Source organism: Rhinoraja longicauda, chromosome 7, assembly GCF_053455715.1.
Source record: "Rhinoraja longicauda isolate Sanriku21f chromosome 7, sRhiLon1.1, whole genome shotgun sequence".
In the NCBI taxonomy this organism is placed as follows: domain Eukaryota; kingdom Metazoa; phylum Chordata; class Chondrichthyes; order Rajiformes; family Arhynchobatidae; genus Rhinoraja; species Rhinoraja longicauda.
Genome location: NC_135959.1, coordinates 51,604,041 through 51,629,170, shown reverse-complemented (window position 1 = coordinate 51,629,170; position 25,130 = coordinate 51,604,041). Strand labels below are relative to the sequence as shown.

At 42.2% G+C, this 25,130-nt stretch overlaps 1 protein-coding gene and 1 long non-coding RNA gene across 3 annotated transcripts in view; one reads left to right on the top strand and one right to left on the bottom strand.

Annotated features, from left to right (window-relative positions):
* LOC144595281 (PC3-like endoprotease variant B) overlaps positions 1–1,198 on the top strand; it is a 560,764-nt gene extending 559,566 nt beyond the window's left edge. Inside the window, exon 18 of the mRNA XM_078402585.1 lies at positions 1,010–1,198. Within this exon, the coding sequence (XP_078258711.1) occupies positions 1,010–1,198 (189 nt within the window). The remainder of the gene's footprint in view (positions 1–1,009) is intronic.
* Positions 1,199–2,509: 1,311 nt separating this feature from the next.
* The window catches only part of LOC144595285 (uncharacterized), a 57,642-nt gene continuing 35,021 nt past the window's right edge, over positions 2,510–25,130 (bottom strand). For both annotated transcript variants that reach the window (XR_013547483.1, XR_013547482.1), the window contains 2 exons: positions 5,352–5,516; positions 2,510–2,790 (listed from right to left, as the gene is read on the bottom strand). This is a non-coding gene — a long non-coding RNA (uncharacterized LOC144595285). The remainder of the gene's footprint in view (positions 2,791–5,351; positions 5,517–25,130) is intronic.

Genomic DNA, 25,130 nt, shown 5'->3' with positions numbered 1-25,130 from the left:
GATTCCTGTAATTTCAAGTGAAGACTAGGGGGAGATTTATAAGGTGATGTTTATCAGTATAAAAAAGACACAAAGTGCTGGAGCATCTCAGCGGGTCAGGCAGCATTTCTGGAGAACATGGATCAGTGACTTTTCAGGTATTTGATGTTAGTGGTAGGCAAAAAATATGTGCAATCCAATTTCTAGCATCATGTAAGGACTGGGATCTCGTTACCCTTTTCATTTATTTACCCTCTCCAGTCAATTATTTGGTTTGGTCCTACTTTGTAGGCCTAGTGAGCTTTAGTTCTACATTCAAATCTCTCAAATTAAAAAATGGGCAGGGTAACTTAACGCATTGCAAAAAAAATAGTTTTCTCAAATGTGATGCATTTAATCAATCTATGTCAAGAGTCAAAAGTGTTTAATTGTTACAGGTGTGGCATCAAAGCAATGAGATTCCTACTTGCTGTAGCTTTGCAGGTCCACTTGCGCAATAACACATAGATAAATATATAATAATCAATAATGCAATAAATTACTAACCATAATACAAGGTAATCATAGTAGTACAAAACCAAAGTCCGTAGTGCAACCAAAAACACAGTCCATACAAGATCATAGTTGCTGAGGTAGTGGTTAGTGTTGTGCACTGTTCAAGAGCCTAATCGTTGCTGGAAAGAAGCTGTTCTTGAACCTGGTGGTCACTATTTTCAGGCATCTGTACTTTCTTCCCGATGGTAGAAGCAAGATGAGAGCATGGCTAGGATGGTGTGGGGCATTGATGATATTGTCTGCCTTTTCTGACGTAGCGCATGCTATAGATCTCTTCAATGGTGGAGAGGTCATTACCTGTGATGGACCGGGCTTGAGTCCATGAATTTCTGCAGCCATTGCTGGATGTCCAGGGTGCTGGACCAGGCTATGATGCAGCCAGTCAGTATGTTCTCTGCCGTTCACATCCCGTTAAATGGTGCACTACAAGGCAGTTTATTCAGCATTTTTCATTGCACGTTTTCTTCCCCAACAGTTTACCCAAGTGGTGAGAAATGCATCTGCTCCAAGTTCTAACATGGGAGAAACTTTGCTGAAATTCTGGTACATTCTTCGCAATAAAGATGAATCCAAAGCTTATTCAAAACGAGATTTGCTGGCTGGTATATCCCGTGTACAGGTGAGTTTCCACGGTTTTGATTGCATACAGTTTCTTGTCCCTTAACAATGGAGTTTTGTTATAAAGCAGACATCCGGCATTATGGGGTGACACGGTGACACAGCAGTAGAGTTGCTACCTTACACCACCTGGTTTCGATCCTGACTATGGTTGCTGTGTGTGTGTGGAGTTTGTACGTTCTCCCTGTGCCCACGTGGGTGACCACGAGCTGGTGGTTCCTCTGCACCCGCCATCACCCAATATCTATGTGTGAATCGTGGTAACTACTCCTCACAAATAACGAAAGCGAGGAAACTTAATGTTGTCTTCGAAGATAGACACAAAGTGCTGAAACAACTTAGCAGGTCAGGCAGCATCTCTGGAGAAAAAGAACAAGTGATCCTTCGGGTTGGAACCCTTCTTCTGACCCAAAAGTCACCTGTTCCTTTTCTCCAGAGATGCTGCCTGACCTGCTGAGTTGCTCCAGGACTTTGTGTCTTTCTTTGCTATAAACCAGCATCTGCAGTTCCTTCCTGCACATTGATGCAGTCTTCACCTGACTTCCATTCATTTTCAGTGGGGGTTACTGCAGAGCAATCAGAGACCATGGGCAATCGCCCCCTCCCTGGTTGAAGATGTCCATTTCACTTTTGGCATACATGCTCCTAGGTCAGCCAAACTGAGGTAACAGCAAACTGGAGGAACAGCACCTCATATTCCACTTGGGTAACATAACCCAACTGTATGAACAATTTTCAGTAACATTCCCACTTCTCCCTTTCTCTTTCCTGTGCCACAACTCCCCCATGGCGCCCACTCATTTCTCCCATTATCCTGCCCCTACCCCCCACCTCACCTACTCCCCCCACCCCTTCCCACCTCTAGCTTTACATTTCACTCTGCTCCCTTTATCTGCCATCCGTTTCTTTCCTTTTCATCTGTAGCCATTGTCACTCAATCCACCCATTTGTTAATCAAACCCCCTCACCTGTATCAACCTATTACTCACAGGCTTTGTCCCTCCCCCACCTTTTTTTCTAGCTTTCTCCCCCGTTACAATCAGTCGGAAAAAGGTTCCCAACCCAAAACATTGCCTACCGTTCCCTCCATAGATGCTTCCTGACCCATTAATTTACTCCAGCACTTTGTGTTTTATTCAAGATTTAAGCAGTTTCTTGTATCTTCAGAACTATTTCCAATATTAGCATAATTTAATTTCAGATCAGCAGCATTTAGTTTTATTTCACCCTTGCTAATAGATGTGCTTAATATGTTGCCAAGTGTCATTTCCTTTCAACCAAATAATTTACCACGGTTTCTGTTTTTGTAATTTTATTAAAATGATAAAAGACAAATTCATTGCAAAAATAATGCAGATATTTTATGCAAGATAAGCTGAGAATTAGTCACTGAAGTTAACTTTATAGAAGTGATGATTTTTATTAGAGGAGTTTTTTAGAGAAATGTTGGACTCGGTATTTGAAAAGGATCTGAAATATGCTCGTCACATTTACTAATTATAAAGTACTTTCCTACTACAGCCAGCTGATCTCGATGAAGCTCAGTCTGAATCTCAAAGAAGCAATATACTGACTGCTGAAGAGTAGAACACAAATCCAACACCTTCATTGAAAGTTTCCTCAAGTAATAGAAGAAGCCTGGAAAATATAAAGAAAACCTATCAGGAAATAATTTAGGACAAGAATTTTCATAATGACATCGAACTGACACCCTTTGGGGTGCTTCTCTTCCAAAGGAAGCAAAATCATATTTCATAAGGGGCACAAATTTGCCAGTGGCATTGCTAAGCTAATGGGGTTGATTCCATGATATTCAGCTCTATGGAAACCAGTTGAACAGAAAATCAAGAGGACTACATATTGCAGGAAATAAATTGCTGGAGGAACTCAATAGGGTCTAGCAACATCTACAGAGGTGAAGGGATAGTCAACATAACCCAAAACATTGACTAAGCCTTTACCTCACAGAAGCTGCATGATTCACTAAATTCCTCTGGCAGTTTTTTTTTTTGCTCCAGGTTCCAGCATCTCTTGTCTCTTGTCTCCATTGGACTGTATATTACATTTTGGCATGATTGTGTGTGTGTTGTTGTTGTGTGTGTGTGTGTGTGTGTGTGTGTGTGTGTGTGTGTGTGTGTGTGTGTTTGTGTGTGCGGGGGGAGAGAGAGGTTGTTAGAAAGGGTTATGATGAAATAGTTTTCCACTGGTTCTAAAGGTAAATTCTTGCTCCACAGTATCTGTAGAAAGTGATAAAAAGTAATGAAAATATTTCACTTACTAATCACATATATGAAACTATTTGTAAGAGAAAGTTTATGAACTTCATGCAACCCTTGGCTATCCCCTCAGCCCAACAAAAGCTTTTCACTGTACCTCAAGGTCCACATGACAAGAAACTAAACTAAACTAAACAATAGGCTCTATAATGATTTTTCTTTGATGAATGTTTATTGTTTTGTTTCTGGAGTGACTAAAAGGTGAACAATTTTGGTAACTAGATATTGTTATTAACAAAGGTTAATAATAATACTATGCTCTGGAAATATGTGCATCATCACTCTGTAGAGCAGTGTCTCATTCATCTCATTCACATGTCCAAACCTGTAGCTTTGAAAGCTGTTTTAGTTCTTTTTATCACCTTCCATATAAAAAGGGTTATTAATGATCTCCAAAGAACTCATGATCATCCTCTGTGGAGTCATTTCGGCACATTGACCTTCATCAGTCAAAGAATTGAGTATAGAAGTTGGGAGGTCATGTTACTGTTGTAGAATACATTGATGAGGCCACATTTAGAATATTGTGTTCAGTTTTCATCACCCTGTTATAGGAAAAATATTGTTAAGATGGAAAGGCTGCAGAGAAGATTTACAAGGATGTTGCCAGCCCTCGAGGGCCTGAGCTATAGGGAGAGGTTTAGTAGGCTAGGACTTTAGACTTCCTAGCCTGCCCAGCCTGTCCCTTTAGTAAAGCCCCTCAAGTCCTTACAAGAAATCATTAAACTGAGTTGCCTAAACTTCTAATAAATGGATTTAAATTAGCTTGATGAATAAATGGCAGAATGATCTCATTCTGAGAACTGGAAATATTATCTTCAGAATGGTCCAACTGCATTTAATTTATAAAATGTAATCCTCTCATTAATACATTGTTGACCAGATTGAGATTTTGAATTTCATCTGGGTCTGAGAACTACCAGCATAATCTGAGCAAACTTGAATTTCTGGGACAGGATAAGTGGGATGATATGGGATCTGATTTCAAGAAGGCGGTAAAGTGGAGCATAGGAAGGGAGTGTTCAGTCGGCAGATGATGCAAGCAGAGAGAGACCAGCGGCCAGAGCTGCCATTATCTCACCTCTGGTGTCCTGAGCCCATGCTACACCTCAGCATAAGGTCATGTCGAGCTCTCCTTGGTCTGAAGTGAAACCAAAAATATGCCATTTAGCTACCTGGTCTGAAAGCAAACTAACACTTTCACAAAGATCGTGATTTGTGAGGGGAATGTTTATGATCCAAATAATAAGTAGTCTTGCTGTTGATGCCAGAAACAATAGCCTTCTATCTTTTTTTAGGTATTATTATCGCATAAACCTTTAATTATTGTTTTAAAATTACATACATAATGATAGCTGCCATCCAAGCTGAATACAAAAGGCCAAGTTAATTGAGTCTTAAAATATTTTAAAAAATAGATAATTTATGAAGACAACCAGCTATGATTCATTATGCAGGAAGTAATACATCAAGATTTCTTCATAATAATCTATAATTTAACATTACTGGTGGAAAATGTAACTGTCACTGCTTATTAATAAAATAGGGAGTCAAATTCTACTCTGAACTTGAATCATGAAACAAAACCAAAATTCTAAGGAATGGATATCGCTTATTGGATGCCTTCCCTAATTTACCATAAAATATTTATATGATTTTGCTCCGGAACATAATCCTCCTCAGTTTTATTAATCATTCAATTGTAGATAATTTTGCAGTGCTATGCCATAATAATTTGATCCACTTATCTCTAAGGTTTGTTGGCCATGTTCTTCAATTGCGCACTTGAAAGATGAAAGATGAAGAAATATTTTCAGGAGATTTCAGACCACAGAATCATGGAGCTTTTTTAACTGTGTAAGAGCATATTGTGCTGTATAAAAGGATCAGATGTATAAAGTATGTGTAATGAAGAGTTGGTACCTGCATCTCCACACAGCGACCTGGTCCATGGTCATCAAATGTGGCTCGAGGTAGACATGTGGGACCTTCTTCCTTGGATAACTGAGGAAAGTTGCAGGAATGTCACCCTCCACCAGTCCCACCAATTGGAAGAGTTCTACCTCCCACACTTTTCACAGGAAGCACCTAGGAGAAAAAAAGAATTACAAATATTTAAAGGAAAGATGAGGCAAATGTATTTAACCTGAGGAAAATTGCTAGATTAATTCTATATTTATTACTGTTTGTTCCGCGAACACACTTTCTATGTAGTTATAATCTAGCTTAAATAGCAAGGAAACTATGAATAAGGGAACTATTTTGAATGTAACAAAGAAACTGGCATACATACGCAACATTCAATTGATTTTAATTGAGTTTGACGGGATGTGAATGTTTGACATTAGCCGATAGTGGCTGTTTCACTTCAATTCTGTATTTGAAATTAATCCTATGGAGAGATTTATTCAGGGAACATCTTCTGAAAACATTGTGAACACAAAAAACTTTGGGCCCAACATGTGGTTAAATACTTTCAGGGAGGAATATACAGGTTTCTGTGCAGAGGTAAAAATGATGATGCCAATATTTCTCAACAAGGTTTGTTTATCTTATCTTCACTACTGATTTATGAGGTCTGTTTAAAAAGTGTGACACCCTTAATTTAATTAATAAATGACAATTCGAGATGTGTTTTACCAAAGAAAATTAATTGCATAAAGGTATTTTGGGAACCTTTATTATTTATTATTGGCCAATTTTCCAGTTTCTTCTGTTATTTACTTTTCTTCCCAATAAAATCAATGTGAAAATGCAATCTGTGGCCTTTTATACACAAATACCTACACTTCATTGTTAGAATCCAAAATACCATAAGAAAATTAAACAGGTATATTACATGCTACAAGAGCAAAATATTCACATATACTTGGAAGCAAAAATGAAAAGAAACAGAAAATGCAGAAATACACAACTGATCAGAGAGCATCTGTGGGAAGAAAAATAATCCACCCACCTGAATCGACTGGGACTTGGCTACACAGGGAAAGGTGTATCCCCTAAAACACTACTTGCGGTTCCAATATGGAATCCAGAAAACAAAACCAGGAGCATTTTTACGAAATCCACTTCCTCAAGAAATCTCATCAACAGTCAACAGGACCCACATGAGCTGGGGAAGTGGGTCAACAAATGGCACTTGGAATTTAACTCGGACAAGTTCAAGGTGTTGTATTTTGGTAAGCTAAATCACAGTAGGACTTAGTAAATGATGGGGCCCTGGAGAGTGTTGTAAAACAAAGAGTCCTAGGGATGCTTTAAACTTTAAACTTTGAAATACAATGTGGAAAAAGGCCCTTCGGCCCAAGTCCGCGCCGGCCAGAGATCGCCCCATTCATTAACACGATCCTATACACACTGGGGGCAATGTACAGAAGTCAATTAACCTACAAACCTGTACGTCTTTGGAGTTTGAGAGGAAACTGGAGCACCCAGAGAAAATCCACAGTACGGTCACAGGGAGAATGTATATAGTCAGGATTTAAATTGGATCTCTAGCATTGTAAAGAGCAACTCTTCCTCTGTGCCACTGTGTTGCTCCACAGTGCACAGAAATGCAGGTACATAGTTCCCTGGAAGTGGCAACAGATACAGTCAGGGTGATGAAGTAGATGGATAAGAGGTACTACAGATGCTGGTTTACAAAAAAGACACAAAGTCAGAGGGTCAGGAGGATCTCAGGAGAACACGGATAGATGACATTTCAGGTCGGTACCTGAAGAAATGTTCCCACCCGAAATGTCACTTATCCATGTTCTCCTAAGAGGCTATCTTACCCGCAGATTACTCCAGCACTTTGTGTCTTTTTTTTTTTGTGATGAAAAAGATGCTTGGCACTCTTGCCTTCGTCAGTCAGGGCATAGGTTTAAGGTGAGGGGGGGAAAGATTTTATTGGAATCTGAGGGGTAACTTTTTCACACAGAGGGTGATGGATGTGTGGAACAAGCTGCCAGAGGAGGTAGTTGAGGCAGGGACCATCGCAACATTTAAGAAGCAATTAGGTACATGGATAGGACAGGTTAAGGGGGATATTGGCTAAATGCAGGCAAGTGGGACTCGTGTTGATGGAACATGTTGGTCGGTGTGGGCAAGTTGGGCCGAAGAGCCTGTCTCCACACTCTATGACTCCACGACTCTATGACCAAAATTGATGGTATCCAGCATCATGCAGTCGTTGGATCTGCTTTCACGAAGGTAAGGCAAAATATTCATCAGACTTCAGGTAATTGGCTTGTTAATGGAAAGACTTTGAAGAGTCAGGAATTGGGCACTCACCACAGACTACCCACCCTATGACCTGTTCTTGTAACTACATTATTTATGTATCCAAACCAGTTAACGTCTTGGTCGGTGATGATCATCAGGATATTGACGATAGACACAAATTACTGGAGTGACTCAGCGGGTCAGGCAGCTTCTCTGGAGAGAAAGGAAAAGTGACGTTTCAGGTCGCAACCCTTCTTCAAACTGAAAGTAGGGGTGATGGTTGGGGGGGGGTGGGGGAGGAGATGCTAGCGAAGATCTGGAGGTGACAAAAGGTCAGGGCTGATCAGGTGACTGGCACAAACACCTCAGTCAGGATGGAGCCCTGGAAGGCCCATTGTTGGCTCAGGAAGTTGTGATCTCAAGTGGGATACAATGTGGTGAACTGTGGAAATAGTTAAATGATTAGGGTGGAGGAAGGGGACAAGGGGGGGACGGGAGGGGAGTGTTAGTAGAAGTTGCTTAAAATGAGAGAATTTGACATTCATGTCACTGGATTGTCAAACAAAATATGAGGTGCTGTTACTTCAATTTGCGTGTGGCTTCACTCTGGCATTGGAGGAGCCCAGGTCAGTATGAGAATGGGAAGGGGAATTGAAATGGATGGCAACCAGGAGATCCCATAGGCCTTGGCGGATCGAGCATAAGTGTTCAACAAAACGGTCGCTGAGTCTACGTTTGATCGCGCCGATATAGAGGATGTATTGATGATGTCCTTTCTTTGTTGGCAATGCCATTGATTGCAAAAGGGAGGTAGTTAAGCATTCTCTGGTTCATGAAGATTACTGACGATCACTTCTGTTGCTCACTACTTCTACATGGAAGCCTATACGTTGTCTGGGCTGCTGCAGCAGGCTTGGACTGCTCCAGTATCTGAGTTCACAAGTTCACAAGTTATAGAAGTAGAATTAGGCCATTCGTCCCATCGGGTCTACTCTGCCATTCAATCATAGCTTATTTCTGCCTCCTAATTCCATTTTCCTACCTTCTCCCCAAAACCCTTGACACTCATCAAGAATATGGCTATCTCTGCCTTAAAAATATCCACTGACCTGGCCTCCACAGCCTTCTATGGCAATGCGTTCCACAGATTAACTACCTTCAGACTAAAGAAGTTCCTCCTCACCTCCTTTGTAAAAGATCACCCTTTAATTCTGACGCAATGACCTCTGGTCCTAGACTCTCCCATCAGTGGAAACATCCTTTCCACATCCACTCTATCTATGCCTTTCATTATTCTGTAAGTTTCAATGAGGTCCCCCCTCAACCTTCTAAACTCCAGCAAGTGGAGGCCCAGTGCTGTCAAATTGCTGAGTGGTTTTGATGCAGATGAACACAGTGCGACTATGAATGAATGACTATATTCCTTTATTCGTCCCACACCGGGGAAATTTACAGTGTTACAGCAGCAAAGTGGATAGCAAGAAAGCAAGAGATCATTCATTATAAATAAAAGATACATAAATTGTCATCCGTTTTCTGTGTGTTCTTAGCTGTTATTGTTGACTTGTCTGCTGGGAGCAGTGCTGGTTGTGCAGTCTCACAGCAGTGGGAAGGAAGGACCTCCTATATCTCTCCTTCACGCAGTGTCCTGCATGGGATGGGAGTTGTTGTCCAGCAGCGATGTTAGCTTTGCCATCACCCTCCTCTCTTCCACCACCTGCACTGAGTCGAGGGGGCAACCCAGGGCAGAACTGGCCTTCCTGACCAGCTTGTCGAGTCTCTTCCCTTCCGCCGCTGAGATGCTGCTGCTCCAGCAGACCACTCCATAGAAAATGGCCATAGAAAAGGACCCGAGTCTCCTTAGCAGATAAAGTCTGCTAAGCAGTTGTCTCCATTTCTGATGTCATGGTAACAGCAGATCATTGATGAAATAACTAAAGTTGTCTAAGCATACGGCTCTCCCCTGAGGAACCTTTGAGACAATATTAGTTAGTTTAATTTACTGTCAAGTTTACCGAAGTACAGTGAAAAGTTTTTGTTGCATGCTAACCTGTTGGTAGAAAAACTATACATGATTTCAATCAAACCATCCAGAGTGTACAGATACATGCTAAAGGGAATAACGTTTCGTGCAAGATAAAGTGCAATAAGGTATGATTAAAAATAGTCCAAGTGTCTCCAATGAGGTAGATGGTAACTCAGGACCACTCTCTAGCTGGTGAACCATCCTATCAGCAACTAAAGAGCGGTTTTATTTAAATCTGTTACAATATATTTATATATGTCACCCACGGTAGCGCAGCGGTAGAGTTGCTGCTTTACAGCGAATGCAGCGCCGGAGACTCAGGTTCGATCCTGACTACGGGTGCTGCACTGTAAGGAGTTTGTACGTTCTCCCCGTGACCTGCGTGGGTTTTCTCCGAGATCTTCGGTTTCCTCCCACACTCCAAAGACATACAGGTATGTAGGTTAATTGGCTGGGTAAATGTAAAAATTGTCCCTAGTGGGTGTAGGATAGTGTTAATGTGCGGGGATCACTGGGCGGCACGGACTTGGAGGGCCGAAAAGGAATGTTTCCGGCTGTATATATATGATATGATATGATATGATATGATGTAAGGGTAACAGACATGATACATCTAATGTGACATGGCTAATATTTAGGTATGATAATTATGATCTGCAAAATGTGAGACTGATATCATAATTTCTCAAGCCAGATTGTCGTAAATGTTAAACCTGAGATTTTCAACGTAACTTATTTATGAACATGTTTAATATTATTGTGTTTATGGCAGTCACAACACATTTAGTACGTGTGTGTGGAGGATGAATATATGAGAGTGGAAGGAAGAAAAGCATCCATAATATGTAACATTTGGGAATGTTAGATCAACCCGACTTCAAAAGAATGAATCTCGGTACAGTCAAAATAAATCTTCCGTGTTTGTTCTAACTGTAAAACTGCATTTGCCCACGGGCATGTTTAGACTTTGAATGTATTCAAACATGACCTCAGCCTTTTATGTTTTCCATTTTGGTTTCATAGTTTCGTCGATACCTGGGCATGAGTATTGTGTGTGACATGTACCTTTAAAAACCTGAGGCCTATCAATGAGAACATTATTTGATCACAGTTGCATGTGTCTTGTAGAGTACGTTAATCTCTTCCCATAACATGAGGCCATTCTGTTTACATAATGTGACAGACTGTAATGCTGGAAGCATTGGAAGTGCCTTAGGCAATCAGGGATCATAATATCAGGAGCCGCTAGCACAGGGTGGGCCAGTTGATTGCTCCCAACAATGTTTGTGGACCATTCTCACTGGGGACAATGTTTCTCTGCAGGATTTAAGTACCAAAAACAAAGGGAAAGGGAAGAAGTAAAGTTGATCCTATTTCCTATTGGCACAGGAATGTCAGTCCTATATAAAGACCTCCTGCCTTACATTACCCTGTCCATCTGTCCATATCCTGTCTGTAGAAGGGTTCCGACCCAAAATTACCTTTAGGTCTCATAGAACATAAAACATACTGTACAACTAAGAACAGTACTGCACTGGGACAGGCCCTTCAGCCCACAATGTTTGTGCCGTACACGATGCCTAGTTAAACCGATCTCATCTGCTTGGACATGATCCATATCCCTCTATTCCTTGCACTTCCATGTGCTTGTCTCGAAGCTTCTTATAAGCCACTGTCGTATATGCCTTCAGCACCAGCCCTAGCAGCATGTTCCAGGCACCCACCACTCTCTGTATAAAAAACACTGGTCCCGCACATCTTCATTAAAATTTCCCCTTCTCATCTTACAGCTATGCCCTGGTGTGTTGGACATTTCCAACCTGGGTTCTGACTGTCTACCCTACCCATGCTTCTCATCATTTTATATACACTGGAGGATGCAGAAATGTAAACAGATTTGTGCCTCGCCACAAATAGCACGGTGGCGCAGCGGTAGAGTACAGCGCCAGAGACATAGGTTCAATCCTCTCTACGGGTGCAGTCTGCACAGAGTTTGTACATTCTCTCTGTGACCACGTGGGTTTTCTCTGGGCGCTCCGGTTTCCCTCGGCGCTCCGGTTTCCCTCGGCGCTCCGGTTTCCCTCGGCGCTCCGGTTTCCCTCGGCGCTCCGGTTTCCCTCGACACTCCAAAGACATCCAGGTTTGTAGGTTAATTGGCTTTAGTAAAATTGTCAATTTGTCCCGAGTGTGCAGGATAGCGTTAGTGCACAGGGATCACTGGTTTTAGGGCTGAATGGCTGTTTCAGCACAGTTATCTCTAAGGTCTAAAGTGAAGTCTAAAGGCATTCAATTACAGTACAGCTGATCGACAATTTAAGTCAACCTACGACTATTTTAGGTAACACATAACATTTTGCCAAACAAAAAATGAACTGCAAAAGTTCAGTAAGTACTGACTACAAAGTTAACAGTCACAAGGCATCGCTGAATTGATCTAGTGATTGCCTTTTGATTGTACTGACACCAACTCAGAAAAGTTGTTACTTCACATTTTCCCAGAAGATAGTTTCAAATCTGCTAGCTGTTCACCATGTTCACACCAATTCTTCATAAGTTCATAAGTTCTAGGAGAAGAATGAGGCCATTCAGCCCATCAAGTCTACTCCACCATTCATTCATGGCTGATCCTCTCCACATTCATTCAATCCAGAGGGCTTTTCACTATTCGGTAAATTTCAATGAGGTCCCTCCTCATCCTTCTAAACTCCAGCAGGTACAGGCCCAGTGCCTTCAAACAGTGCTCATTATATGTTAACCCAACCGTTCCTAGGATCATTCTCGTAAACCTCCTCTAGACCATCTCCAACACCAGCACATCCTTCCTCAGATATAGGCCCAAAGCTGCTCATGATACTCCAAATGCCGTCTGACCAGTGCCTTATAAAGCCTCAGCATTACATCCCTGTTTTTGTATTGTAGCCCTCTCGAAATAAATGCTAGCATGTTCTAAATCGTAGCATGTTCTAGCAATTATAAATGTAGTTGCTGAATACACAGCTTGGAGTCAGCATCAAATCACACAGCAGAGCAAAATATCTCTTGGCCCAACATTATGTTACATGGTTCAAGAGTGTTTTATTGTCAGATGTCCTGAAATGGAACAATGAAATCCTTACTGGCAGCAGCACAACAGATATGTAAACATGGTACCCTTTAAACACCATTGTACAGCAGGCAACACTGCTTTTGTTCAAGCCCTTCCCTGACAATTGGTTGCTGTCCCAACACTCGAGCACGGGTGGCACGGTGGCGCAGCAGTCGAGTTGCTGACTCACAGCACCAGAGACCCGTGATCGATCCTAACTACAGGTGCCGTCTGCGGGACTATGTGCATTCTCCAGGTGACCACATGAGTTTCTCCGGCTGCTCTGGTTTTCTCCCACACTCGACAGACTTTCAATTTGGAGTTTAATTGTCTTCAGTAAAATGCCTCCTTAGTATGTAGGATGCATAAGTGGGATAACATAGAACTAGTGTAGGGGTGTTCGCTGGTTGGCGTGGACTCGGTGGGCCGAAGAGCCTGCCTGTTTCCACGCTGGATCTCTAAACTAAAATCTTCAAACTAAACAATGCGATCAGTTTGCAGCAAGCACTGTGTGATTACGTTCCAGACCCCGCAAAAAGTTTGGGATTGAACTAATTGGACATGCTGTGTGTGTCTCTGGAGGGAGCTTCCTATCACTGGGAGTTGGCACACACGAGGGAGCAGGAGATTCTCTGCTGCTCGTGCGGCTGGGGGACAGTCTGATCAACAAGTTAGACATGGAACATAAACATCAGGGTTTCTGGACAGTGGGAAAATCATCACCAGACACAAAAGGAAAAGTGTAGGAAGGAACTGCAGATGCTGGTTTAAACCGGAGATAGACACAAGAAGCTAGACTAACTCAGCGAGACAGGCAGCATCTCTGGAGAGAAGGGTTGGGTGACGTTTCGGGTCAGGATCCTTCTTCATGGTTAGGGATAAGGGAAATGAGAGATCTAGACAATGATATGGAGATAAAGAACAATGAAGTCTCGTTTCCCTTATCCCCAACCAGTTTGAAGAAGGGTCTCGACCCAAAACGTCACCCATTCCTCCTCTCCAGAGATGCTGTCTGTCCCGCTGAGTTACTCCAGCTTTTGTGTGTCTACAAAAGGGAAAGTGTTGAGCTCTGGGCAAACGATGAGTCGGTAAAGAATCAAGAACCTCGCTCAATTGATAATAGGAAGATGCCTGAGGGCGGCACGGTGGCGCAGTAGTAGAGACCCGAGTTCAATCGTGACCAGGGGTGCTGTCTGTTAGGAGTTTGGATGTTCTCCAAGCATGGATTTTCCCCGGTTGTTCCAGTTTCCTCCCATATTCCAAAGAAATGCAGGTTTGTAGGTTAATTGGCTCCTGCAAATTGTCCCCAGTGTGCAGGATAGAACCAGTGTATGGGCGATCGTTGGTCAGCATGGACTCAGTGGGCCAAAGATCCTGTTGCCACACTGCATCTCTAACCAAAACTAAAGATATGCTTTGGAATAACTGCTCACTTTGCCACTCTCGCCTTCAAGCCACAAGACAGTTGGATACAGCTCGTAATCAAGATAAGGGCCTCATATTTATTTTTATTATATTTTCCATTACAAAGCAAATGCAGTCCATTTGGCCCATCGAGTCTTGACTAACTCTCAGTCCTATTCTTCCAATAGACTCAATGGAACTTATTCTCGCTCGTGTGTGCATTAAATCTCCCAATGTTTCTCCCACCACCAATCAACATCAGTGGCAATTTGCAGTGGAAACTTAATCTACCAGTACATATTTTGGCATGTTCCTGGGGAAAACAGAGGGAAACATAGCTCCTTACAAACAGCAGGTGAAGCCAGGATTGAGGGCTAGGTCTTTGAACAGTATTGCAAGCATTATAGGGAAGGATATGATTGCAATGGAGAGAATGGTCGGCATGGTCGCACAGTGGTAGAGTTGCTGCTTTGCAGCGTTACAGACCCGGGTTAAATCCTGACTGCTCGTATGTTCTCCACGCGACTGCATGGGTTTTCCCCAGGTGTTCCGGTTACCTCCAAAGACGTGCAGGTTTGTAGGTTCATTGTCTTTGGCACAAATTGTAAATTGTCCCTAACGTGTAAGAGAGTGATCGTGTGCTGCGTGATCCCTGGTCGATACGGTCATGGGGGGCTGAGGGGCCTCTTTCCACGCCATATCGCGAAAGTCTAAAATAAAGTCTAAACACGCTACTGGGAGCAAGGTAAAGTGGATCCATGTTATTTAATTAAGTGATTTTAAATATTTTTACTGTCTTTAATCAATTGAGCTAGGTTAACCATCTTTGTAGGTTAATTGGCTTTGGTAAAAATTGTACATTGTCCCAAGTGTGTAGTGAGTGTGTGCTGGTGTAATGAGGATCGCTGATCGGCGTGGACTCGGTGGGCCGAAGGGCCTGTTTCCACGCTGTATCCCTAAAAAGTTAACCTAAAATAAGAATGCAGAGAAGATTGACCAGAATATTTCTTGGATTAGTGAACTTTACTAGATGGTACACCATTCCTGTATTTTTAAAACATTTGTGCCAAAATCCTAACTTGATGGCTGACTTTTTAAACCTGGTCACAATAGCTAAGGAGTTTAAATCCCAGCTGCAGCCAGAAATCAAGCATAATTCAATACAAATGTTTCAATTTCTGTTGTGCTTAAGGGAAAAGCCAAGATACTTTGGAACACATGCAGACTGCGATTTATTCGGTTACTCGAGTTGGCAGCCAATTATTTTCAAATCTAGCCAATGCTTGTTCAAATCCAGTATGTCACAATAATTTTCAACACAAAAAATACTGCAGATGCTGGAAATTTGCAGTGAAAACAATGCAGAAGTGAAAAGCAAGTTGACGTTTCAGGTCGATGATCTTCCATCAGAACCGTTCTGAGGGTTACCTAATGAACGATGCCTGAGCTGCGAGAGTATTTAGATGATGAGCAAGATACTTCAATTATGAATGATGCAAAATGTCATGGCTGGCTTGTTTTAACTGATCATAAGTGATAGGAGCAGAATTAGGCCATTCAGCCCATACAGTCAACTCCCCCATTCAATCATGGCTGATCTATCTTTCCCTCTCAACCCCATTCTCCTGCTTTCTCCCAATAACCTTTGAAACCCGGACTAATCTGTCAATCCCCGCTTTAAAAACACCCAATGATTTGGCATCCACAGCCGACTGTGATCATAATTCCCACAGATTCACCACCTGCTGACTAATGAAATTCCTCCTCATCTACTTTCTGAAGGTAATTCCTTTTCTTCTGAAGCTATGCCCTCTGGTCTTAGACTCTTCTGCTAGCGGAAACATCCTCTCCACATCTACTCTACCCAGACCTTACACCTTTCGGTAAGTGTGCTAAATTGTGGTTGGGAACTGTGCTTTTTGTGATTGTCACATTAGGAAAACATCTTATATTTTGATAGTCTGGAGAAAATAGATTTGTGGAAATGGCATCAATAATTGAAGAAGGAACTGCCCAGCAATGCGGGATTGGATGAAAACTCACAAACTCTACAGGAAATGATGGCTAAAATGTCCGAACTTATGCATTAATCATAACATGTACAAGAAAGAAAGGAAAAGTTGAAGCTTTTCCACAATCTCGATGCTAGAAGTTACAATGATGAAAAGGCAACTACTGAAAATCCTGTGAGCTCGTATTGCAAAATGGCACAGAAGAACAAACATCAAGAGTCCCGACTGCAAAATGTCACCCAAATACATTACCAATCCAGGTCCTCCAGAGATGGCACAGGGACACAGTAGAGTTGCTGCCTTACAGCACCAGAGACCCAGGTTCGATCCTGACTACGGGTACTGACTGTACAGAGTTTGTACATTCTCTTTGTGACCACATGGGTTTTGTCCAGGTGCTCCAGTTTCCTCCAACTCTCCAAAGATGTGCAGGTTTGTAGGTTAATTGGCCTTGGTAAAATTGTAAAAAATTGTCCATAGTATATAGGATAATGCTAGTGTACGGAGTGACTGTTGGTCGGCGCAGACTTGGTGGGCCGAAGGACAAGTTTCAGCGCTGTATTTCTAAAGTCTAAAGTAAAGATGCTGCCTGACCTGCCGAGTTACTCCAGCCCTTTGCGTTCTAGGCAAGAATCCAGTATCTGCAGATCCTTTTCGCTCTTTATAGAGGAAGGCATGTGTCATGCAATATGATGAAAGAACCGGTCAAGACGATGGACCTCAACGTCGGTCTTAAATTAAGGAGGGCTAAACCCACTCAATTCTAGCCGGTGACATTTTTAACTGGGCGTGAGCCATTATTATCATCACTAGTGGTTGTCAGGCATGGAAGCTTTATTGGAATGCATGACTACCGAGAAACGGATGTAGAGTTGATTTTCTTGGCAATAAAGGGCATGTTTGTACATTGCAGATTGGATATGGATTGCAGGAGTGGATAATGTTGCGACGATGCATCAGTTCTTCAAGGCCAGATGTCAGGCTCAGCTAAATAAATCAAAGATGTTGATCCAAAACTGCCACAGCTGGACCAGAGTTTGAAACTTATTCCGAGAGAAACTAGTTACAAGTGGGTCATGATTCAAAGTGCTTTGATCTTCCTTAATGATCATTGTGAAATTATCAATTCATTGCCTTTCCAGAACATCCAAGGGTGCTTCTCCACCCCTCTGATGGATTTTGTTGGCTAAAGGCTTTCCGTCCCTCGCACCGTACTGCAAGATGTCAGGCAATTGAATCAGTAGCTAACAGTTCGAAAGCTATTTCTGACACTTTAGAGAAATTAATTGCTGCTGAGAGAAGCACCGTAGCAGTGGGGAAAAAAGCACTTAGATTTCAAGCCACGATGACATGCTTTGACCTGTTTCTTAGTCTTAAAAGTGTCTTTCAAGATCATCTCAGCAGCTGAAAATGTGGCAAGACTGCTCCAGTCAAAAGTTATCAAAGATTATTGTGTACTCATCTGATCAAAATGATGAGGGAATTGGAAACAGTTCACAAAAGCTTTGAGAATGCCAATCAAACTAAAAATGAAACCACAAGAATTATGCCAATTCCTCGGAGTGTCATTTTGCCTTTGTGATGGAGGCAGGGAGGCAGTCATGATATTGGTCAGGGAACAATTCCCTGACACTGTAGAATCCAAATGTTTTAGATTACTGACTTGGTCAAAGGAGAACTAACCACAGATTTGACTGAAAGCCAAGTATGCTGAAAATTCACAGTAGGCCAGGCAGCACGCAGATCTGGGACTCTTTATCAGAGCTGGAAAAGAGCGAAAATTAAAAAACAATGAAGCCCAAAGCAAATCTGAGGACAATACTTTATCCCCTGCCTGAGCAAGTTGCAGTATTCTGGATTCAATATTGAATTCGCCAACTTCAGGTAACTGTCTCTGGTAACTTTACAGGCCTATTATGATTTCCAAAAGAGAAGGGAAACTAGAATTTGCTAAATTGTAGTTTGGTTTAGTTTAGTTTAGGTTAGTTTAGGTTAGTTTATTCTACCGAGGTACAGTGAAATGTTTTTTGTTGCATGCTATCCAGACAGGGCAGACTATACATGATTACAATTGAGTCGTCTATAGTGTACAGCTACAGATAAAAAGTAGAATGCACTGTAACAATCTGGAAAGCATACAGTCTGGTTGCATCGCAGCTTGGTTTAGGAACAGCTATGCCCAAGAAAGACCATAAGAAATTAAAGAGAGTTGTGAAATGCAGCTTAGTCCATCACACAGACCATACTTCGATCCATTGACTCCATCTACACTTCACACTGTTTCGGGAAAATAGCAAACAAAATCAAGCACATTTTCCACTGTGGTCATTCCCTTTTCTCCCAGCTCCTGTTGGGCAGATACAAGAGCTTGAAATCATCTACAGACTCAGCTTGTTCCACTCTACAACCAGACTTCTGAACATTCCTGCCATAAGCTGGAGTACAGTCCAAAGTTTCCATCTGACCCCACGTAGAAGTTAGACCTTTCCTCAGGAACTCTTACACTACAATGCTGAAAAACAAGATTCAAAACGCTGGTACTTTTCTACTTGCTCTAGCTGTTGACGTGCTTGGCTAATTTGTACTTATGTATTATATCATCGGATTTGATTGGATCGTACAAAAAACAAAAGCTTTTCACCGTATCTCAGTACACATGACAGTAGTCAACCATTACTAATTCCAATACCAATACCAGCAACTCTACCGCTGTGCCACCATGCTGCCCCATCAATTTCAGAAAATGCCCTGACAAAAATATTGAATCATGTAGACTGGGATGTTTGACAATCAACTTGGGTCCTTGCTCTTGAGTTGCACATTCACTTTCACAGCAATATACTGTAGTTTGGTATTTATTCACAAAATGCTGCAGCAGGTCAGGCCTCAGGAGAGAAGGAATGGGTGACGTTTTGGGTCGAGACCCTTCTTCGGATGTCAGTAAGACCATTCAGGCGTACCGGTGTTAAAATAACTAAATTGCACCTGGTCAGACATCATTTAGTTTCCAAGCTTAATGACCATTTGTGAATAAACTATCATTTTGATTAAATTAGACACAATATACTGAATAGACCTCTCGTTAGCTGAGTGACTCAGCAGGTCAGGCAGCATCTCTTCAGAAAATGGATGGGTGATGTTTCGGGTCGGAACCCTTTTTCAGTGTGACCTGCTGCCTGACCCCCTGAGTTACTCCAGCACTTTGTGTCTATCTCCAGCTCTTTGTATCTAAGCCAGCATCTGCAGTTCCTTTTATTCGTCATTTATTCGTTAAAATAGTACAGTTCTGAGACTTATCCTTTAAGACAACAACTTCTCCCACAATGTCAGCAAGATAAAGGTGTTAATCATTGACTTCAGAAACAGAGTGAGTGAGGTACATGCTCCAGTCAGCATCAATGGCGCTGAAGTGGAAATGGTCATATGATTGAAGTTCCTGGGTAGAAATATCACCAAGAATTTGTCCTGGTCCTACCACGGTGATGCTACTGCCAAGAAAGCACACCAATGCCTCTAGCTCTTCAGGAGACTGAGGAAATTGAACAGGTCTCCAATGACCCTTGCTACCTTCTACAGATGCAATGTAGGAAGTATCCGTTTGTGATGCATCACAACTTAGTTTGACAATTGCTCTGCCCAGGATCACAAGAAATACCAGAGAATTGTGGATGCAGCCCAGTCCATCAGACAAACCAATCCCCTCCTCCATCACCACCTTCTACACTTCACATTGCCGCAGAAAAGCAGCCATCATAATCAAGGACCTCTTATACCACATAATTTCCTCTTCTCCCCTCTTCCATCGGGCAGAAGGTACAAAATCATGAATGCATGTACCATCTGAATCAGTAACAGCTTCTTTCCCGCTCTTAGTAAACTACTGAATATACCTCTCATTAGCGAAGCGTGTCGTCCCAATCCCTTAACCTATCTCATTTTGGCCCCTGCACAGTTTCTTTTTATATCAGCATTTTCTCAGTAGCTGTAACACTAATGCTACAGCTCTATATTCTGCCCTCTGGTTATTTTTCTCTTTGCACTACCTATTGTACTTGTGTATGGCTTGATTGTACTCATGCTTGATAATTGATTTGACTAAATAGTGCGTAAAACAAAGATTTTTACTGTATCTCAATACGTGACAATAATAAACCAGTACCAAATACAAACATCATCATTTGACACAAAGTGCTGGAGTAACTCAGAGGGTCAGGCAGCATCTATGGAGAAGATGGATAGGTGGCGTTTTGGGTCAGGACCCTTCTCAAAGGTCCTGACCCGAATAGTCAGGTAAACATGTTCTGCAGAGGTGCTGCCTGACCCACTGGGCTACTCCAGCATTTTGTGTCCTTTTGTGAAAACCAGCATCTGCAGTTCCTTGCTTCTGCAAACATTATCATAATCCATTTTCACATTAGGGTTGTATTTGGGAAACATAAGGAAATATCATTTGAAAGACTCCCAGAATTCAACCTTTGATATCCGTTGAGAAAGGGTCTTTTAGATACATATTCAGTTTCAGGTCGACCTTCAATTTTGCAGACTACAGCATTTTACACAACATTGACTTTAATGGAACATAAAATTGAGCAAAAGGTAAAGTAACATTCTTGATTATCTCTCGCTGCAGGTTAACCATATAGACAAGGGTAGAGGTGGTTGGAAACTATGGATAAGATGTTATCGAATATGGCCAACAATGTCAATATCATTTGCCAGACTCCTCGATTGTCCTCATGCAATTTTCACCTACCACAACGTGAAGACACATGTATGTGGCAGCAACAACTATCAGGCTTTAAATAGGTGCTGGCCTTATGAACATTTCATCAGTGATAGGAGTAGAATTAGGCCATTCAGCCCAGCATGTCTACTCTGCCATTCAATCATCCCTGATCTATCTTTCACTCTCAACCCCATTCTCCTGCCATAACCCCTGGCACCTATACTATTCAAGAATAATAATAATATTCATTTATTGTCATTGCAACGAGTACAACGAAATTAAAAAATAGCCAATCCTGACGGTGCGTAAAAACATATATGCAATAAATGCAAAAACAAATAAATACAATTATATTAAGTACAAAAGAATCTATATCTCTGCCTTAAAAATATCCATTGACTTGGCCTCCACAGCCCTCTGCAGCAATGAATTCCATTGATTCACCACCCTCTGACTAAAGAAATTCCTCCTCATCTCCTTCCTAAAGGAATGTCCTTTAATTCTAAGGCTATAACCTCTGGTCCTAGACTCTCCCACTAGTGGAAACATCCTCCCCACTCTACCCAGACCTTTCACTGTTCGGTAAGTTTTAATGAGGTCCCTCCTCACTGAACAAATGCATCGGCATGAATGCTAATATTTTTTGGTGGACGTCTGCAAAACTGACAATGCTATGGGAAATTAGCTCGATCCTACCAGCCTTCATATCTTGTGTAGGAAGGAATGGCAGATGCTTGTTTACACCAAAGAAAGACACAAAATGCTGGAGTAACTCAGAGGGTCAGGCAGCATCTCTGGAGAGAAGGAACAGGTGATGTTTCGGGTCGTGACCCTTCTTCAGATTGAGAGTCAGGGGAGAGGGAAACTAGAGGTATGAAAAGGTACAAAGAACGAAGAACAAATAAACAAAGAATATTTGTTCTTTGTACCTTTTCATTCCTCTAGTTTTCCTCTCCCCTGACTCTCAGTCTGAAGAATGGTCTCGACCCAAAATGTCAGCATTCATATCTCACTGGTGTATTTGTTTGCATGCAAGTCTTTCCTTCAGGAGATGCAGCTTGCCATTGGCAAATAATAGTCACTCAGTTAGAGCACAATTTCAGCACTTTTGACTTGAACATCAGTCCATGGGTTTCCTGGAACTTGACACCAAAAGTAAAGTAAATACACAGCAGCAATTCAGGCCCAGTGTCAACTTCAGGGAAATTTGCCAGAACTTACACAGAACTCACAGCTGTTTTCTTATCTTGTGTGGTGTCAGACTGGTGTCTTCCCCTGTCCACAGATGCTAACAACACTCCCATCATTGAATTACAGCCAGTTATGCAGAAGCTCTTATTAGGGATCTCAAAAATAATGAAAGACCAATTCCTAATTCTGTGATGAAATACTTGAGGTAATCTTGCTGTAACCTTTATACAGCAGTTTGTACCATGATCCCCTTTCCTTTCTCTCTATCCCTCAAGGTAAGTCCATGTACAAGAGATGACCCCACCAATGATCTGATGGAGTGTAACATCAATGGTACTCTACTCTCATATATACTGAGGTACAGTGAAATTCACTTTTGTATAATAGACAATAGACAATAGGTGCAGGAGTAGGCCATTCGGCCCTTTGAGCCAGCACCACCATTCAATGTGATCATGGCTGATTATTCACAATCAGTACCCCGTTTCTGCCTTTTCCCCATACCCCCTGACTCCGCTATCCTTAAGAGCTCTATCTAGCTCTAATCCACAAACTGACAGTGCAGGTGCAGTTAGCCATCTTCCGGAAGCATAACTAACATAAGGAAGGATATGTTCATAATACATTTAGTGAGAAATTATGGTCTGCATTTTGGAGGTTACTTTCTATACATCAATCTGTGTATAGCCTTAAACTGAGGCATTGGTGAACCTTAAGATTGCGATCTTACGCTGGGCCTTTAGTTAAGACTGAGATTGCCAGCAAATGCATTAGCAAAGGTACATCCAGTGTCTAGTCACAAGCCCATTGTTGCACAGCAGAAAGGAGATCATCAGAGAGATAACCAACAGAGAGGTACAGCACACAGGTAACTACACCTACAAAACTGCATCTACAGGCCGATAGACACAAAGGCCGGATAGTAACTCAGTGGGTCAGGCAGCATCTCTGGAGAAAAAGGATGGGTGACTTTTCAGGTCGGAACTCTTCTTCAGACTGAAAGATAGAGGGGAGGGAACTGGAGGTAGGAAAAGGCCAGAACAATCAGGGCCGGTAACTGATGACCAAGGAAGGATGGAGCCCATAATGGCCCGTTGTTGGCTGGGGAAGAGGTGATTACAGAGTTATACAAGGATGCAAACTGTGTAACCAGTAGAACGGCTAAGGTGGGGGAGAAGAGAGAGAGAGAATGCTGGGGTTACTTGAAATTTGAGAAATCAATATTCATACTGCTGGGTTGTAAGCTGCACATCAGCGGAGGATGAGGGTAATGAAGGAGAAAATTAAGCCATGGTAGAATGTCCAGCAAGGTCTCAATAGTACAAGTTTCACATCTGCTGCAGCAAAGTTAAGACACCAGAAAATGAAACAACTACTCTTCCATCTTCTCCTGAATTCACAAAGCCAATAGCCTAAAGCCAATATCAATATCAATATCTTTCTCTCTTGCTTTGCAAGTTATAGCAAGCACAGTTACTGCCTCACAGCTCCCGTGACCCAGGTTCAATCCTGACCACCAATTCTGGCTTGTGGGGTTTGCATGTTCTCCCTGTGATCCTGTCGGTTTACCTTGGGCATTCTGGTTTACTTCCACATCCCAAAATCAGGCAGGTTGTCGGTAAATTAGTTACTGTAATTTCCCCCCAGCATGTGGATGTGCGTGTAGGGGCGGGGGTAGAGGATGGGCACGAAGTGCCGGAGTAACTCGGCGGGTCAGGCAGCATCTCTCGAGAAAAGGAAAAGGTAACGTTTTGGGTCCAGACTCTTCTTCAGACTGAGAGTCGGGGGAGAGGGAAACTAGAGGCATGAAAAGGTACAAATCAGATCAGAGCTGGCACCAATGACCAAAGAGCCCACCATGGTCCATTGTTGGCTGTGGAGGAAGTGATAACGAAGGCATACAACAGTAAAACTAGCTGGGTGGCTAGGGTGAGGGAGGAACAGAGAGAGAGGGAATGCAAGGGTTACTTGAAATTAGAGAAATCGATATTCATTAGGTTTTAAGCTGCCCAAACGAAATATGAAGTGGGTGCAGTTAATGGAGATGCAAAGGGGAAAATAGGATTGGTATTCATGAATGATAGATAACCACGGAAGCCAGCACGAGCCACCGGGCCAAACAAAAGGCCATCTCACTCTAACTGGCTTTGTCAACAGCAACGTTGACAAAACTGCTGATCCTGGCAAAGAAGTCATCAATGACCTATCTGATGCATGTACGTGTCGACTTTCTGAACGTGTCTACCAGTCTCAATGGACCAAAGGGATTATTTGCATGCTGCTTGATTCCTAGGCTCAATGGCTCTCAAGAAGCTGTTAGGCCATAAGCAGACGCAGATGAATGGATTAAAAAGAAAAACCTGGCATCTGGGTGAGTTCTCGTGAACAGATGCAGCGAGAAGCAAGTGAAGTTGATCAAGCAAATATTAAATTTGAAAAGAAAGTGCATCTCTGTCACAAGGTATTTGTTCACCAGAGATAGTCTGAAGCCAAATCCAGCACAAGTCAAGGCAGTTCAGGATGTGCCAAACAAAACCAAAGTTTCAAGACTACAACAATTTCTGGGGTTCATTAATTATTCAAGCAAGTTCCAGACCCAGCCATTCATACAGCTGGTCTTTAGACTTTAGAGATACAAAGCAGAAACAGGCCCTTCGGCCCACTGAGTCTATGCTGAACTGTGATCTCCTTACACTAGCAGTATCCTACATGCTAGGGACAATTTACAATGTTTACTGAACCCATTTAAACTACAAACCTGCACGTATTTGAAGTGTGGGAGGAAACCAGAGAGACCCCACATGGTCACAAAGAGAATGTACAAACTCCGTACAGTCAGTACCCAAGATCTGGATCGAACCTGGGTGTCTGGCACTGTAAGACAGCAACTCTACCACTGCGCCACTGTGCAGTCAAGAAAGATACAGATTGGTGTTTAGTTTAGTTTAGTTTAGTTTAGTTTAGTTTAGTTTAGTTTAGTTTAGTTTAGTTTAGTTTAGTTTAGTTTAGTTTAGTTTAGCTTAGTTTAGTTTAGTTTAGTTTAGTTTAGAGA